General features: G+C 39.2%; 1 protein-coding gene across 1 annotated transcript in view; it reads left to right on the top strand.

Annotated features, from left to right (window-relative positions):
• Positions 1 to 15142, top strand: part of ass1 (argininosuccinate synthase 1) — a 30638-nt gene extending 15496 nt beyond the window's left edge. Inside the window, exons 10-15 of the mRNA XM_008424338.2 lie at positions 1891 to 1975; positions 2598 to 2662; positions 7962 to 8093; positions 10331 to 10487; positions 14266 to 14331; positions 14451 to 15142. Of these exons, the coding sequence (XP_008422560.1) occupies positions 1891 to 1975; positions 2598 to 2662; positions 7962 to 8093; positions 10331 to 10487; positions 14266 to 14331; positions 14451 to 14499 (554 nt within the window). The 3' untranslated portion in view covers positions 14500 to 15142. The remainder of the gene's footprint in view (positions 1 to 1890; positions 1976 to 2597; positions 2663 to 7961; positions 8094 to 10330; positions 10488 to 14265; positions 14332 to 14450) is intronic.
• Positions 15143 to 16539: the final 1397 nt, after the last annotated feature.

Here is a 16539-nt window from a genome sequence, read left to right as displayed (position 1 = left end):
CGGCTCTTCAGATCCTGTGAGGCTTGATGGACAGCTTTGCGAGCCGTAATCCAAATTTTATGGAAGTTCAAAAGTTTGCCGGAGAGTTATGGTGAGAAAATGGGCTAATCGCTGAAGCTAAGGAAATGCCAGGCTGCTGTGTCGATGTGTCTCCCTTTACCAGCTTCCCGCGGAAAAAAGTTAACAACGGGCCGGACTGTGACCGTTCAGCTGGAGGTGAGGTGTGCTTTTGTAAAACGGTGATGCACCAGTAAAGCCTTGACTGGTTTCGCGGGTTCCTAGCGGCCCTGCTCTCCATTTTCACACATATTCTCCGGCCCTTTTATTGAGCGCGCTATGACAAAAGCTGTTTTAGTTGTCCACACAAAGGCCCGAGCCCACTCCTCCCTCTGAGCACAAGATCAGCAAAAGAATGTTTCGTTTCATTCCCCCCCTCCCACCTTTTCATCGCTGCCTTTCTCACCAAAGTTTTCTCACTGATTAAAAAAGAATATATAACAACAGGAACCTTTTGCTCCCCCCCCTCCCCTCCCGTGAAACGCTCCTTTCCCCATTACTCTTTTTTTTAAGGAGAAAAATTAAATTAATGCCTCCCTCCTGTCATGCCAAAGTGGTGTGGACGAAAAAGAGACAGAGAGGAAAAATGTAAAGCTGTAATTTTTCCTACAACTGTGTCTTCGCTCCCATTGTCTGCACTGTTAGGGGTGCAAAAACTGAAAATAAAGCAGCTAAAGGGAACGACGGACGGGCCAACCTGAGCCGAGCGAGGAAAATGAGAGCGGAGGGACGAAAGGCCGGCCCCCAAACTCCCACATTCAGCTGATTTATTGGAGATGTTTATCAGATTGTTGGATGTCTGAAGTAGTAAAACCCAAGATTTGGATAAAACATCGAGAAAGGACTGGTCAAGCATCACCTGTTGACCTAAAAGCGACTGTCCATCCATTCTTTGATTCTGTCAGCGAAGTCTAAAACTTTGACTCCAGGAAAGCTTTAGTTGGAAATAAAATTTAAAAAAACATGAAACATTAATCTAGGCATGGAGAGTATAGATTTCTTCTTTGTTTAGACTTTAAACTCTTTTCACGCGTCTGTTTGTTTCCCCACCTCCACCTTTGGCCCCTGCTGCTCATTGAGGGCCGTGAATAAGTAGGCCGGTGACAGTGATTGATGTGCACTTGGTTTAAGTGGCTTTGTAGAGGAAGTGTGTGTGGAGTAAACTTCAGTGTTTTGTTTTTGTTTTTTATGGAAGAATTTGCTCCGTGTGTGAGATGCTGTTTGAAGGCAGGAGGATGATGGATCTGCAGACGGTTGCGTCTTCTGCACATGCTGTGGAAAAAGAGACAAAAATCTCAGCGCTAAACAGAGGATGGGTAACAAAGCTGTGTAATTGAATTAGGTAGAGGCTGGCCCACAATTTCACAGCTTTCAAATGAGGAGAGCTTTTGAATTTATTAGCCTTTCTCATCGTTGCATATGTAAAGGCTTTGAGTTTTAGATGGTATTCAGTGATCTCTCTGAGACAAAAAAAACAAACAAAAACAACTTCAGGATAATCTTTCCACTGTTTGTCATTTTTGGTTTGATTAAATAAATATATTAGCTTCAATTTCATTCCCTAATTTTTTTTATTTGCTTCAATGGATAAAAGCATCCCTCTCTTTTTGTTTCTACCAATTATTCTTAACCAAATGTTGGTGGTAAATCTGTTATATTTTATGTTTTAGGAAGCATGTAAGTTTTAAAGGATGTGCATTTTAGGGAGAAATGTTTGATTTTGCAACTTTTTGATAAGGATATAAATCAAATTCAAACCTAAATATACTATAGTTTTCACTTTGAATGACCCACTTATGTCAATTATCTGCCTGTGAAAACTTGTTTCTGTAGGAGTTCCTGTCAGGGTGATGCATGTGAAGGAGGGGAAATCCAAAGAAACGCCGCTGGATATTTTCTCATACCTCAATGAAATAGGGTAAGCGCTTTTGTGTATTAAAAGTAAAAAAATCTGGATTTCTTCACTATTATTATTATTATTATTATTATTATTATTATTATTATTATTATTATTATTATTATTATTATTATTATTATTATGTTACTGGCATTAATTCTATGATTACATAACTTGTGGTGAGTCACCGGACCAAACTCTAATGTTAAATCACAAAATAAGGATCTGTCATTTTAAACCACTTTGATGTAGTCCGATAAAATATCCAAGATTATGCATTTTTATTTATGCACATTATTGCTTTCAGCACATTTTACTAGAAATTGATTTTAAGAAATTTTAGGTACAAAAAAGACCTGTTATATTTTAAGCACTGCGTAGGTTATGAACATTAGGTTTCAGATGTATTAAGATGTATTAAGTGTAGAAACACTTAAAATGTGTTTTACCTTCAACATCCATCCATTTGAACTTGGTTCAGAGGTCGATTCTGTAAATTAAGGTGGTTCATCCGACAGATTTTTTACTATTTTTTTACCAACAAGTAACAAGTAACAGTGAGAAATGCAGTTTACTTCTCCATTAGGTTCACCAAATTGAATCTGGAAGGTGTGTATAATTGTGTCCTGCTCTTTTCTCCCAGAGGAAAACACGGAGTGGGCCGCATTGACATCGTAGAGAATCGTTTCATCGGCATGAAGTCACGAGGTAAATCTTTCAAATCTGGAGTGGTTTAGTCTGTTTTTTTCATTCCATTCTTACTGCATCTACTAATTTTACACATTCTGGCGCAGCCATGGCAAAAGAAAGTACATCCTGTGTCATTTTTCAGAGATTAACTTATAAACAATTTGTTCTTTAACAGGTTTTGTAAGCAAATACAATCTTAAGGTCTAACTTCAAGTTCTTAAAAACACACAAAAGATTCAGCTATGCTATTCCTTATTAAACAAAAAAGAAGCCAAACTGGGGAATGTTTGTAAAAAGAGTAAGATGACCCTAAAAAAAGATAAGGTAAATGTAACAGGTTGTACTTTTGTAAATAGGCAGTTTCTCTGAAAGAGCATCCTTCACTTCATGGCACTCATGTAGGAAGTTGTACAAAAATCCTCATTAATCTTTTGAGTGCAGTGTCAGCCTTCTATGCACTAACCATTTTTGAAAAAATTTGCTATTAATTCAAGTGCATGAAGTCATTTTTAATGTCATCCCTATCATCAATAAAATATATGTAACAAGGATTTCTTATTTGCTTATAAATTTTTACTTGTACTTAAAACAACGGAAGCATGTGTGCAAAAGCACCTCAAGACCACCGTTAAGTGCAATGGAGGATCTGTGATGCTGAGAGTCTGTTTTTCTTCTAAAAGTCCTTGGAAACATATTAAAATACCAGGACATTTTCAGTAAGAATTCCTTAGATTCTGCTAGTAAATTTTTTTTTCTTTAAATCTTTTTGTTGTATGTTGTTTTTAACTGTTTTTGTACAAGCATTTTGAGTTGTCTCTGGTTGAAAGGTGGTATGTAGATAAAGTCGCCTTGCCTTGTGGGGACTTGAACCAGAATAATCTGAAATAATCGACCAGACATTAAGTCGGCGTTCTGTTATGGACATCTCAGTCTTCAGATGTAAATATTGTAGAAAGCCTGTGATCTGAGCTGAAGAAAAGAGAGCTTAACAGAGGACGCAGGACTACAGAGATTGTGCAAATTTTGTATCCCCCAAACTTGTGAAATAATATAAGCTAACACTAAGTGCTCTCCTGTTTGCAAAAAGTATAAATTATTAGCAGAACTGGTGATTTTCATATTTTTTCTTTTCAATGTGGCTTTTTACCCATATTTACCTTAGGTGCCAGTTAGTGTTCAGGACTCCTAGTATTTTATTTATTTTTTTTGTCACTATTCCTTGTCTACATCTAGGGGCTTTCATGCACTTTGCAGTTATTTTACATGAGTGCTTTAAACGTCTCGCTCTGCTGCTTCCATAAAATCGGGCTGAATGACAAACTCCTCAGGAGACATCTTTTCCTCTCGTTCACCAGGAATTAAGATGTCGTAGTGATTTCCAGTCGTCTGTACGCTACAAAACACTGCATACAGTACACTGAGAAGAGGATGTTGTTGTCAATGCTCCACTGGATACACGTAAATATGCAGTTGATTGCCTATTTGCCCACAATGTTTATCTGCGGTATTAACCATCAACTCTTAAAGCTCCTTTGTCGGGTCTCTACATGTGTCACCGCAGCCGATATACAAGGCCAGTGTGCAGTCCTGACTTTGCAAAGATGCGCCCACGAGGACACACACGGGCTCCTCTCTCCCCCCACCTCGCAATGCGCTGTGATTGGCAAATTGACTGGCCGGCCGAGTATGACCGCGGCACAACGTGGCAGGTAGAAATTGGAAAATGGGAAACCCACTTTTCTCCCCGTCGGCTGAACAAAAGATCAAAGCTGTTTCCTCTTTGCGAGCAATAGGAAGAGGTGGAGCACAAGGTGCCCAAGTGGTTGAATAACTACCATTGAGCGCGTAGGTTGGCCTCTTCTGGAGTGGCAGGTTGTGTGAGCACAATAGATGATGGGAGGGATTGAACGGGGGACATGTCATACTTATTTGTGTTTGGGTCATATTTATTTGTGCAGGGTCAGAGAGGCGGATGGGACTCAAATGGTTTGTCAGGAATCTTGTCACTGTGCTGCAAAACATTCGACAACCTGTGTGCCCAACGAGCTGTCATGGTGTTGTCAAACCTTTGACTTGTGCTCCGATGAGGGCCTCAGAAGCAGATGGAGACGACTTCTTCATCTCCTGATAAACATGCGGCATCGTGTCAAGCTGCTGCAGAACTCCGCAAAGAGTTCAACACGTGGGCACAGAAAACTTTTCTTGCTTTAAATATTTGATCGTTTTATTTACAGTTTTGTTTATTAAAGTATTAAGAAACCTTGAACTTTTCCACCATTTGTCATTTTGCAACCAGAAAACCTCATGCCTTGGCTTGCTTGTTATGCGATACAGCAACGCAAAGTTGTTATTGGCAATTGAGAGAAAAAGGAGGGATTCTGAGTTGCATACAAATACAGATCTGAAGCATTTGCATTCAGTCAGTACTTTATAGAACCACCTTTGACTATAATAGCGTCTACGAGGCTTTTGTATGTCTCTACCATGATCTGCATGTAGAGACACAGTTGTTTTTTCCAGATTTCCTGGAGCTGAGCTAGACTGAGAACCGCTTCTCAGTTTCTGTTCTTCATATGGACAGAGTTTTCAAATAATCGGACAACAGATTCTCCAAAATAAGCTGTGAAACAGACTGGTTAATGTGTGTCTTGTCTGGCCTATCATTTTTGTTGGATGGCCATCTTTTGGTACTTTGTACTTTTATATTTCGGGTAATAGATTCAACATCACATTTGATATTAAATGTTCAGCCCTCCGGATATCATTGTAGAACCCAAACTGTCATGTCTGCTGTGTTGCTTGTTGCTGTTTTTTTCCTTCGAAACCTCCGAAATCTATCAGTTAGAGGAGACTGATAACACATGATACTACTTTAAAATATCCTTAAAAAATGGAAACCATCGACCATTTTCCTCATGCTTTACTGTTATGCACAAGTATGTTGGTCTCTCATATACAGCCTGAATAAAATGAACGGATTTTTCTGGCTGTAACTTGACAAATGTGGAAAAACTTTAAGCAATTTTTTTGCAGAGAACTGTATGTGCTGCCTGTTTAAGCTTGTGTTTTGCTCAGATGGGATCAGCTGAGGAAGAATTCAATCCTGCCCCGAAGCCATGCATCATGGTTAGCATACCTGCAGCCGCTGTATAAAAGACTAAAACCTCTGAAACCACAGAGGGTCGCGTCTCCTTAAGCCTGACTAAAGCGCCACTGTAGAAGCTTCACCGGACAGTGTCCAATTATGGGCTGCAATCAGTTAAGCTAGCTCTTTTTGGCAGCACTTAATCTGAGTTGTGTTTGAGGGCAGTTTTAACTTATCTGATTGGGGATAACGGAAACGTCCCAGCGTCCTCTCTGCGGCCTAGTCACCAAAGCATTCCAGCTCAAATGGGGATCTTTTGAAGCTTTAAACAATTAGTAGCTTTGCTAAGCTGGTTTTGTTTACTTGTTGCACCAGTCAGTTCTCTAATCTGATGAGGAACCTTTGTGGGCATTGGAACAAAACGCTACTTCTGAAGATTTGGATTGTTACAAGAAACCCAACTGTGTGTCAGATTTGCAGAATATGTAAGAAACCGTGCATTTGATGAGTGAACGGTGCTCACTTTCTCCAGATTTTATCCTTCTCAGAAGTAGAGGTCATAGATTACTCTTTTGTCTCCATTGTCAAGTCTGCCTTTCTGTATTCCCTCTGCCCTCTTTTTGTTTTAGCTGACATTTAAATGACAGCTTCATTTCTCCTGTCATGTACCTCATCTTTTCTCCTGTCACCCCCCCTCTCCCTGTCCGGAGGGGGTAAATTGCAGGGTACTCGGGGCCCTGGTCCAGACACCAGGCTGGCAGGGGCCTCCCAACCTGTCATTTACCCTGGACAAGCTTGTCCATGATTTGTGAGCTCTATGAGGGCCTGTCAGTCACATTGCTAATGACTAATAGAGCTGCTTGATGCCTTTTGCTTAGATGAACGAGGCCCATAAATGGCTGTTGAAGAATGAAATAATGACGGTAAAGCTTCAATAAGAGTGTCAGGACAGTGGAGCCGACATGCATCTCCTTACGGGCAGAATCATTTCCTAAGTTCCTTTTTTTTATCACATTTAATCACATTGCAGTCAGAAACTTAAGGGCATTTTAAGTTGCATAATTGTGCACTAGAAGGTTAATAATATTCTTTAAAAATACATTTAAAAAAAAGTAGTAGATGCGTTTGTATTCAGCCCCCCTTACTGTCATGTCCCTAAATAAAGTCCAGTGCAACAGATTGCCTCCAGAAATTGCCTAATTGAATTGATTCTTCCTTCGTTTTCTGGAAGCCAACTCCATAGATAGAGGCCCCCTGATTTGGCTTGAACGCAGCACCGTCTTGCTGCAAAGCTACAATACTAACAATTGCCCAGCCTTGTAATTTTGTTAGAGATCGTAAGTGAGCAAACAGCTCCATAAAGACTAGTAAACAAACCAGACAGATCAGGCATGAAGTTGTGATTACGTTTAAGTTGGGTGAAGCTAAAAAAAAAAAACAGTATCTCATGCCTTTTTATGGAGCAAACCATCAAAGGGAAGAGTATGGCTTCAAATGAAGAAAGCTCGTCTTTACCCCTTTATAAGTTTCAAATCTCCGCCTGGAAATTTTTTTCTTATTTTAATTGTACCAAGTTCTTCAAATGTCCTGTGAGTAAATATATTTGCCCATAACCCGAGACTGGCTAGAAAGTGCAACGTCTCCCCTTTCAGAAACCGTTGGGATTTTTCAGATAGCGCAAAGTGTGGCGGAATTACAGTCCAGCTAATTTGGCTGGATCGTCGGCGCAACGTTCGGTCCGGAGAGGTTAAAGAAAACCACGAGAAGTCTTCTTTCAAATTTACCACAGCACCTATAGGGAACGTGGTAAATGCCTGAAAGCAAAATATGTGTTGCAGGAAACACTTCACATCACCAAAAACATATCTCCATGGTGAAATATAGTGGTGACAGCATGATGCTGCATCATGCTGTCAACGCTATACAGCAGCATGGTGGATGAAAAGATCAGTTCTTATAAATACAGGCAATGTTTCTAAACTAAGTACTGCTTAAAAACTACTTAGAGCACCGAAGCTACAAAGGGGAGTTTTAGATTAAAGCATATTAATAGGATAGAATGTTCTTTTCAAAAATACAGATCTTATTGAGAGTCTGTAACAAAACTGATGAAGAATTTGCAAAAAATTTCTACCATGTAAAATCCCAGTAATTTTTTGTGTCAAAAAGTCAGATGAATATAAAAACGTCTGCCAGTTAATGTAATTAATTTAATTTCTCTCTTCTTGTCAGGGATATACGAAACTCCTGGAGGCACGCTCTTGCTTAAAGCCCATCTGGACATCGAGACGTTTACCATGGACAAAGAGGTCCGACGGATCAAACAGGGACTCGGCGTCAAGTTCTCAGAACTTGTCTACAATGGTAAGCGTCCGTCAAGTGTTACAGTAGCTTATCCTTCAGCGCACTAGTTCTCATTTCTAGCATACAGATGTGAGAGGCAAGCTTGCCATGTACAAATGCAAACACACCAACAGCGCGGTTAGTGTGTGTGCACATGTTTGTGAGCTTTTCTTGTCTCAGGTGTCTTAATCCCCCCTTCTGCCGAGTCCCAGGTCGTCTGCACCTTCATCCACATAATAGGATCAGTGCCATTACAGACCGACTGCTAGGCCGCTCCAGTTATCCCCTCTAGAGACGTGGAGACAAGCGCTGACACACACACACACACGCGCGCACACGCACACACACACACACACACGCACGCACGCACGCACGCGCACACACACACACACACACACACACACGTAGAGGTTCTGCGTTCAGGAACAGGGCAGAGATTAAACCCATTGTGGGTTTAAATCATTAATAATTGCAGATTGCAGACGGCTGGTAGTGGAGGAGCTTATGTTAACAATCCACCTGCTCTGCATCTGTTTACAGCTCCATTTACCCAGACTAGGATGAGGTATCCAGATATGTGCTAAGTACATTCAAAATATAGAAATAAATGATGGGGTGTGGTTATGATTTTATAGGTATATGTCATACGTTTGTACATTGGACAAAATATGAACTAATTATTTTATTACATTACCTTTACATTAAAAATTTATTACTTTTCAAGCATTATCTTAACATATCTCAACATGTATTATAGCATAAAGAGAATCATTTAGTCATAGCATTGACAGAACAGGCATTTACATCAAAATAAGCCAAGATGCATACGTAAAGTGTCGCTTTTAAGCACTAGAGTGTGAATTTTGAGAAAATTAATGCCGGAGCTCATTGTGCCTTTGAACATAGCCAGACGACGAGGTGGAGGTCGGGTGCTGATGAGAGGAGGACCCCTGCTGAGCGGGGTGTGCCTGACCTCTGAGCATATATAGACTCGTCCCTCGCCCATCTGTCCCTGGGCTCTGATGATGGTTCAGGTCTGCAAAACGGCGGAGAAGAAAAGGGTGTGTGAACTTTGCCTGGGATGAAGAGACACAGACGGAGACGAATCACATAAAAGATGTTGCTTTAACTAATCTGTGTTTCTTGAATTGGAGTTTTTCAAGGAGCAGCATTCTTCTTTGTGCAGATACGTATATCCTTCATGCTGCTGCACAATAAAGTTGAAGTAACACCCAAAATATTAGTAGATTTAGGTTCCTTTTTCTACTTTTCTATTGGAAAGTCCCAATTGTTTCTTTGGAGTAGGGGAAGGGCTAAAGGAAACAGCTTTTAAGCCTGAATTTTTCAGATTACTGATTATTACCAATGATATATCATGTTTTATCTCACAGCCCGAATTAGTAACTAGGGCTGCAATGACTAATTGGATTAATCATGATCAATAGACTGTTGAAATAATTGTCATCTAATTTAGTGATCATTTGATCATTAGCTTGAGTACACTGACTCAACCCAATTCCTGAAACAACACATTCAGAGCAGGAGTTAAGCCAAAACTGTACACAAATATATACATTTTTCAGTTAAAATGAAAAAAGAAAAAAAAAACTTTTTAAAATCTGTTCTACTCAAAACTCAAAAGTGGCATTGTTTTACCTTCAACTTGGATCAAAATCTGTAAAAAAATCTTCCATTAATCATTTTTTGCTTTCCATTTATTAATTGGAAAAAAAAGAATGATTTGTTGGCTATTTTAAGTCAAGCAGAAAGAGTTGAGTTTTTCTACATTCTTATGTTAGTATTTTTCAGATTCAGATGGATCCTTTGCTACAAAGGATCAGGCATTCACTAAAGGAATGTTGTTATTACATTTTAGGCACTAATTGTTTTACATTCTTATGTAAAAAAAAAAAAAAGGTACTTAATTGTTTAGTTGCATTTTTTATGTATTTTTGATGTTGTATAAAAGAGACTTAAATGAAAAATCTGCAGAATGTGCCATTTGTTTTTATCCAGTTAATCGATCAACAATCATAATAATCAACGACAGATTAATTGATAACTAAAATAGTTGTCAGTTGCAGCCTTGTTAATAATTTAGCCCATTACATGTTCCATGTGTGATTCCAAATACTTATACGCAGAAAAAAGAACAACTTACAAAAACAGCTTTATTTTCTGTGCTTGTTGGCATTGACTAAAATCAGAAACATCAATCTTTTGCAACAGCTTCCCTCACTGCTGTGTCTCCATCGCAGGCTTCTGGTACAGTCCAGAATGTGACTTTGTGCGACACTGCATAGCCAAGTCTCAGGAAAACGTCGAGGGCAAGGTCCAGCTGTCTGTCTTCAAGGGTCAGGTTTACGTCCTTGGACGAGAGTCGCCCAAGTCGCTGTACAACGAGGAGTTGGTCAGGTAAACACAGTGTGCGTGAGTGTGTGCGTGAGTGTGTGCGTGAGTGTGTGAGTGCGTGCGTGCGTGTGGCTGGAAAACAGCTTCAATGAAGGCGTTCATTTATCCTAACCTGACAGACGTTGCTTGTGTGACTGTTCTGGGCACAGTGCGACTATTCCACATGTTCACCACTCAAGTTCTCTGATGACCCCCAACATCAGCATGTTAAACTGACCCTGCCTCACAAAGACATCAGAGAAATGTAGCCCTCATAGCCTGCAGGGCAGCTCCTTCTCCAAACCCCTCCGTTGCCCCCCACAATGCCCTCTTAGCTGTGGTAACAGTGGGTTTGTTCAGGCGACTGACCCTTGATGCCCTCTGGGCAGGCTCAGCACTGACCAAAGGAAAACCTCTCCATATGGCTCTTCATCTCCACTTAAGTCACACACACTTCAGTTGTACCCTAGAGTCAGAGAGCTAATGGTGTTTTCAGCTAGAGGAGAGAGGTGATTTTGCTCGGCTTTTAGGAGAAAAGTAGCTGGGTGTCATGGTAGTTAAGCAGGTCAGAGAAAAGGGGACGAAAATATGGCTCCCACAGTGAGAAGCACAGCTCTATAAACTGAAAGAAAGGCCCAGTAATTTATCACTTACAGAGAGTTAGTCATTTTTCCAGAAGAAAGGAGATAAACTGAGACTGTGCTCAGCTCTTTCGATCTGTTACATGCAGCTTTTGAGAAGAATACTTTGGTTTCAGGAAAACACACAAGCTTGAGTCTCTCTTTAGATAAATTAGAGTCAGTCTTTATCTTCATCTTGAGCTGGAACAACACAACTTTGTATCATATTTGTTCCCTAAAGCCAAAAGGCAGCATGTCGATTGTGCCAATGTAGAACAAGGGTCATCTCAAGGCACAGACAAAATGGTCCAAACCAAACCCAAATACATGCAATCTAATTGGACGGTATCCAAATGTAGTTTGAATCAGTTCGGTTCATTTTAATACAATTTAGATATGTTTATTTACAGTTCAATTCACTCCGAAATATTATAGAATACAGTTAAGGTTAGTAAATTATCAAATGCGATTTGGTAAACGTTATCTAAGTAAGCAGCTGAAGTTGCTGTTTTTGCAGCTATCGTCTTTAAGCAAGCATGCGGCAACAGTGGGGAGGAAAACAGTTCCAGTAAAACCTTGGCTTTGAGACTGACGACAGACAGTAGTACTTTTATTATCCTGGAAAGTGTACAAAGAGGTAATGACAATGATAGTTTTGTTGATAGGATTACCCAGATATATGCATAATAAAGCAGCACTTGTTTCTTTATGGCTTGGTCGGCATTATCATGATCAAATATAAATGAACAATTTTGTTATGTGGCCTCTTTATTAATCAGTCAAACCATATGAATGCGTTCCAAAACTAAAGAATACAATAAAACTATTAAAAAGCATCTGTAACCAATAAAACGCCATGTTATAAAAAGCATATATGGAAAGAGGTCCACAATTATGCCCCCAGGTTGCACTATCCAGACATTTCTTGAAAGTCCCTGCAGTAAAACTCTTAAATTCTTGTTTATCACATTCCTGAACACTCCTTAGAGAGTTTTTAATTTTTCATTATGTTTTTGAAAAGTGCAAATATAAAGATTTATTTTACTGTCAGATCCAAAGTTATTCAATCTTCACTTCAAATTAGCTACATTGGGACAAAAATAAATATTTTTGCAATAAACATGTTGCACAGGAACTGTTGTTATAAGGACTTTATAGAAATTCAACATGAAAACCTCTTTCTATGACTGCGGCAGTCTCAATGTTATTCAACTCGCTGAGCTGACTTCTTAAGAGAAATTTGCAAATCAGTGGTAATTTCAGGAACGCCCGACAAAACCAATCAGTGGTTTCATTCGCTGCATCAGGTGTGCTTCAGATGCAACACCTGGAGTGTTGACGTCGATGTTTTAGAAAATGCAATTACTTTTCTGTCATTATTTATTAAATTAAGAAATGACAATACATTTGTCCTATGCTCTCTAGGCATATAAGTCAGTTTGCAAATTTATGGAGAACTATTAAAAACTCAAGTCATCAAGGGTGTGCCAATTGTCAATAACATATGCTTGTACCTGGCTTTGACTCACCTGAAAGCAGAGCACACTTTCACAAAATCTAGCCACATTTATCTATACACACACACACACACACATGCGGAGGGACCAGATTAGGCATGAAACCCCCACCGACATCCCGTTGGCTCTCCACAGGCAACAGTAAACGGCGTCATTAACGCAGTGGTAATACAGCCCGTCACCGCACCCGTCTGAGATAGAAATGTCACCCTCCTCGCTCCTGGCCGGCTTTATTCTCAATTAGACTGCAGGGTTTCTTAAAGGAAAACACAATCACACACTTCCACGCACACACACACACACACACACAAAGTGGCGTATTCTTTGTAGCCACTCGCTCATAATGGCCCTCAGGTGCCGGGTAGGGAGCCTTGTATTGAGAGTTGATGATTTAGTTGTCGTCCTTTCGTTTTATAATGTTTATCCTATCATTTGTTGGCAATTTCCTCTTTTGCTAAGTGCTTTTAAAGAATGAGTGCAAGCTGTACGCCGGGACGTGGGGGTGTATCAGGGAGGAGAGAACTCGGTAAGAGAGTGTATTAAACACTGCAGGTAGAAACTGCTGTAATTACACAGCACTCTTTGCAAGACGCTCGCTGAGGTGTCTATACAAAGAGCGGTCTTGACATTAGACCCCCGCATAAGTTATATATTCACTACTTTTTCCTTTGAGAAAGTGGAAGACAAACATCAGATTACAAAATCAACACGACGAGTGGCTTACAGATGAGACGATTCGATTGTTTGAGGTTTTTAAATTCTTTTTAATGGAGTTATTTATTTATTTATTTTATTTTTTTGGAGCACTTGTGCACATGAACATGTGGGAACAGTGGGTTTGTTCAGGCGACGGACCCTTGATGCCCTCTGGGCAGGCTCAGCACTGACCAAAATCAGCACTGATTGATTCTCCATCATTCAGGACAAACAGTGCCAAACAGGGGCATTTAGAAGAAATCAATAGGAACTTTTTTTTTTTTTCAAAAGAGCTGAAGAGACCACGTATCTGAACATTTTAGTCGAATTTATTTCCCTTTGGCTATTTTACTTGTCATTCACTAACCAGGATGTATGCTGGTTTGTGGTCGTACTTGGAAGTGTACGATTCCAAGCTGGAAAAATCAAATGGAAGAAGGCTGATGTTGGAAAGCAGACTTGGAAATGGCCCTAAGTTTGCTTGGTAACTGAGCACATCAGCTGCCATCGCCAACAGGTTGTCTGACCACCAACTAAATGTTGAAAGGACAGAGTTCCCAAATCCAAGATCTGACTTTGAAAGTCAAACACATAATTTTAGCATCTTTACTTGCCTTTCCTTTAAAGTTTCCTTTCCTTGAACGTTAGATAAGGTATTTAAAACTTTAACTTATTCATGAAAACTTGGGTTTGAGTCTTGCACAATGTTTTTTCTCAATTCCCTTTGTATATTCACTTTAAGGAGTTTTATTCATGTTTGTTTAGTCAGTAAGATGCATTTTGATGACTACTAGTATGATTATTATTGATTCTAATTTTACATTTCCAATATAATCATGATTTGGTGATTTCTAACTATTTGTTTTATGACACAGGAATGTCATTCATTTCTATAAAAAAAATTGTTTACAAATTGAACATAACTTAAAAGCATTGTCTCATGTCTTTTTCTACTTATTTTCTCTTCAGCATGGATGTACAAGGAGACTACGACCCTTGTGACGCCTCTGGATTCATAAGGATTAATGCTGTCAGGTTAGTACTACTTGAAACTACTACTTGAAACTACTACTTGAAACCAAAACTACTTGCAATACAGGTGAAAAAAGTTTTACAAATTCAATTAAAAGTTGGTATTCTCTCTTCCTCCATAGGCTAAGAGAGCATCATCGTTTGCAGGGACCCTCTGGCAACAAACAGTAACTGTTGCCGTCCCGTGAACCATCTTCCTTTCTTCTTCCATGTTGCCACTGTGTCTTAAACTCTTAATAGGTTTAGACTTTGTTCCTCCATTGTCGACCTCTTGCCTTATTATCTTGTGTAGTGGTATCAGCATGTAAGCACAATAGCCTCTTATCGTCAAAGCTTTTTCTTAGGTGGTCAAGTGTTTAGAAAAACCTGTTTGAATTAGATCAAAATATATTCTAATGCGTACTAAAGTTGACGTTTGATAAAATTTTTAGTATTTTAGCTACTGAGTTTGTTTCCTTCTTCTTAATACATGTGTTTCTGATCAGAGGTTTAGCTTTGTAACTAAAACCATTAGCATAACTATCAAAACAGTTTTGATTGGTAATTTGAGCTGACTGTGAAGTAAAAATAAAATATACAACTTTAATCGTTCGAGCAGCAAGATTCAAGTTTGAATATGTTGTTTTTCTGCATTCAATTAGATGCACCTAGAAAGAATTGGTTATTTTGTCCCCTACATAGTCGCAGATAAACAATGTCATTTTTTATTACTCTTCTTGTCAGACATACCGGAACTCATTTAACTTGATTGGTTTTCTGTCAAATGCTATATTAGTCTACTTTATCCATTATAAACAATGATTTGTGCTATGTATGGTTTTGTTGTTCTGTCAACTTCAGAGGCAACGATGAAGAAACTCGAGGTAGTTTTCTATCTTCATATTACATTCCCTTTGCCTCCACAACAACCCCTCAGCATGATGCTGCTACTTGTCAGCTAGTGCTCTTACCACAACTCCTTCAAATTGAATTCAAGTTAATGTGGCCAAATTTATGACAAACTGAAATGTTAATGGATCTTAGATGCTACCTACAAACAAGGAAGTATACTGCTCAAAAAAATAAAGGGAACACTTAAACAACACAATATAACTCCAAGTAAATCAAACTTCTGTGAAATCAAACTGTCCACTTAGGAAGCAACACTGATTGACCCGACGAGGGTCCCCGTTGTCAATCAGTGTTGCTTCCTAAGTGGACAKTTTGATTTCACAGAAGTTTGATTTACTTGGAGTTATATTGTGTTGTTTAAGTGTTCCCTTTATTTTTTTGAGCAGTGTAGTTTTATTTTGTCTGAAGATGAACGTTTTGAACGTTTGGTTGGAATTGAACCTAAGAATCACTGAAACTTTATATTGCATGATAAAAAGAAAAGCTCACGTTCATCTTTGAGAGCATCTGCTGACTACATGTAAACCTTTAATTTCTAACAGTCAAATCTACAGAAACATATAAATTTATATACACTGTTTTTTATTTTTTTCAAGTATATCAGTCACTGAAAGTATGAAGGTGTGAAACAGTCGTCCTCTTATTGCCGCCTGCCTGTTTAACTGTTGCGCTCAATAACCTTGGAGACGCAGCATCATCTTAACGATATGCAGATGGAGGCCAGCACAGGCTGATGGATCACTGATGATGACCGCTGGAGCAGAAGTGATGAGGCTGTTTCTGAGCACAAACGGCTCAAGTCAAACGGAAGGGAAAGCAATCGGGTCACATATGTATATTTTACTGCTCAGCGTCGGGTCCTACATTTACAGAGTAGAGGAACGCCTCTGAGTGCACATATGCACAGTATGGGAAGGCTTTTTCTTCATGTTTTTTGAGGGATTATAATGCCTCGCAAAAGCCACAATATTACCGGACAACAATATTTTATAGGAATTTTACATGGTTGATTCGCACAAAGTAGTGGTAATAGTAATTTACTGATGATGCATTGGTTTGAAACATTTTTCGAAATAAAAACATGAAAAGTGTAGCGTGCATTCAGCCAACGTTATTATGATGGCCTAAATAAGCCTATATACCGTAAGTACATTCAATTCAGAACAAATGCTGCTCATTGAACATTTAACCAAAAAAGCCACTGCTACTCTCTTAGAGTTACCATGGTAACTCTAAAGAAGCAGCAGAGATTCGTAATTCAGGTGGGGAACCTGTCAGCAAGACAACTATTTGTTGTGTTTCCCTAAAACAAAGGACAAA

Source organism: Poecilia reticulata, linkage group LG12 (genome assembly GCF_000633615.1).
Source record: "Poecilia reticulata strain Guanapo linkage group LG12, Guppy_female_1.0+MT, whole genome shotgun sequence".
In the NCBI taxonomy this organism is placed as follows: domain Eukaryota; kingdom Metazoa; phylum Chordata; class Actinopteri; order Cyprinodontiformes; family Poeciliidae; genus Poecilia; species Poecilia reticulata.
The sequence above is the reverse complement of the archived record's forward strand: the minus strand, read 5'-3'. Positions and strand labels throughout refer to the sequence as shown.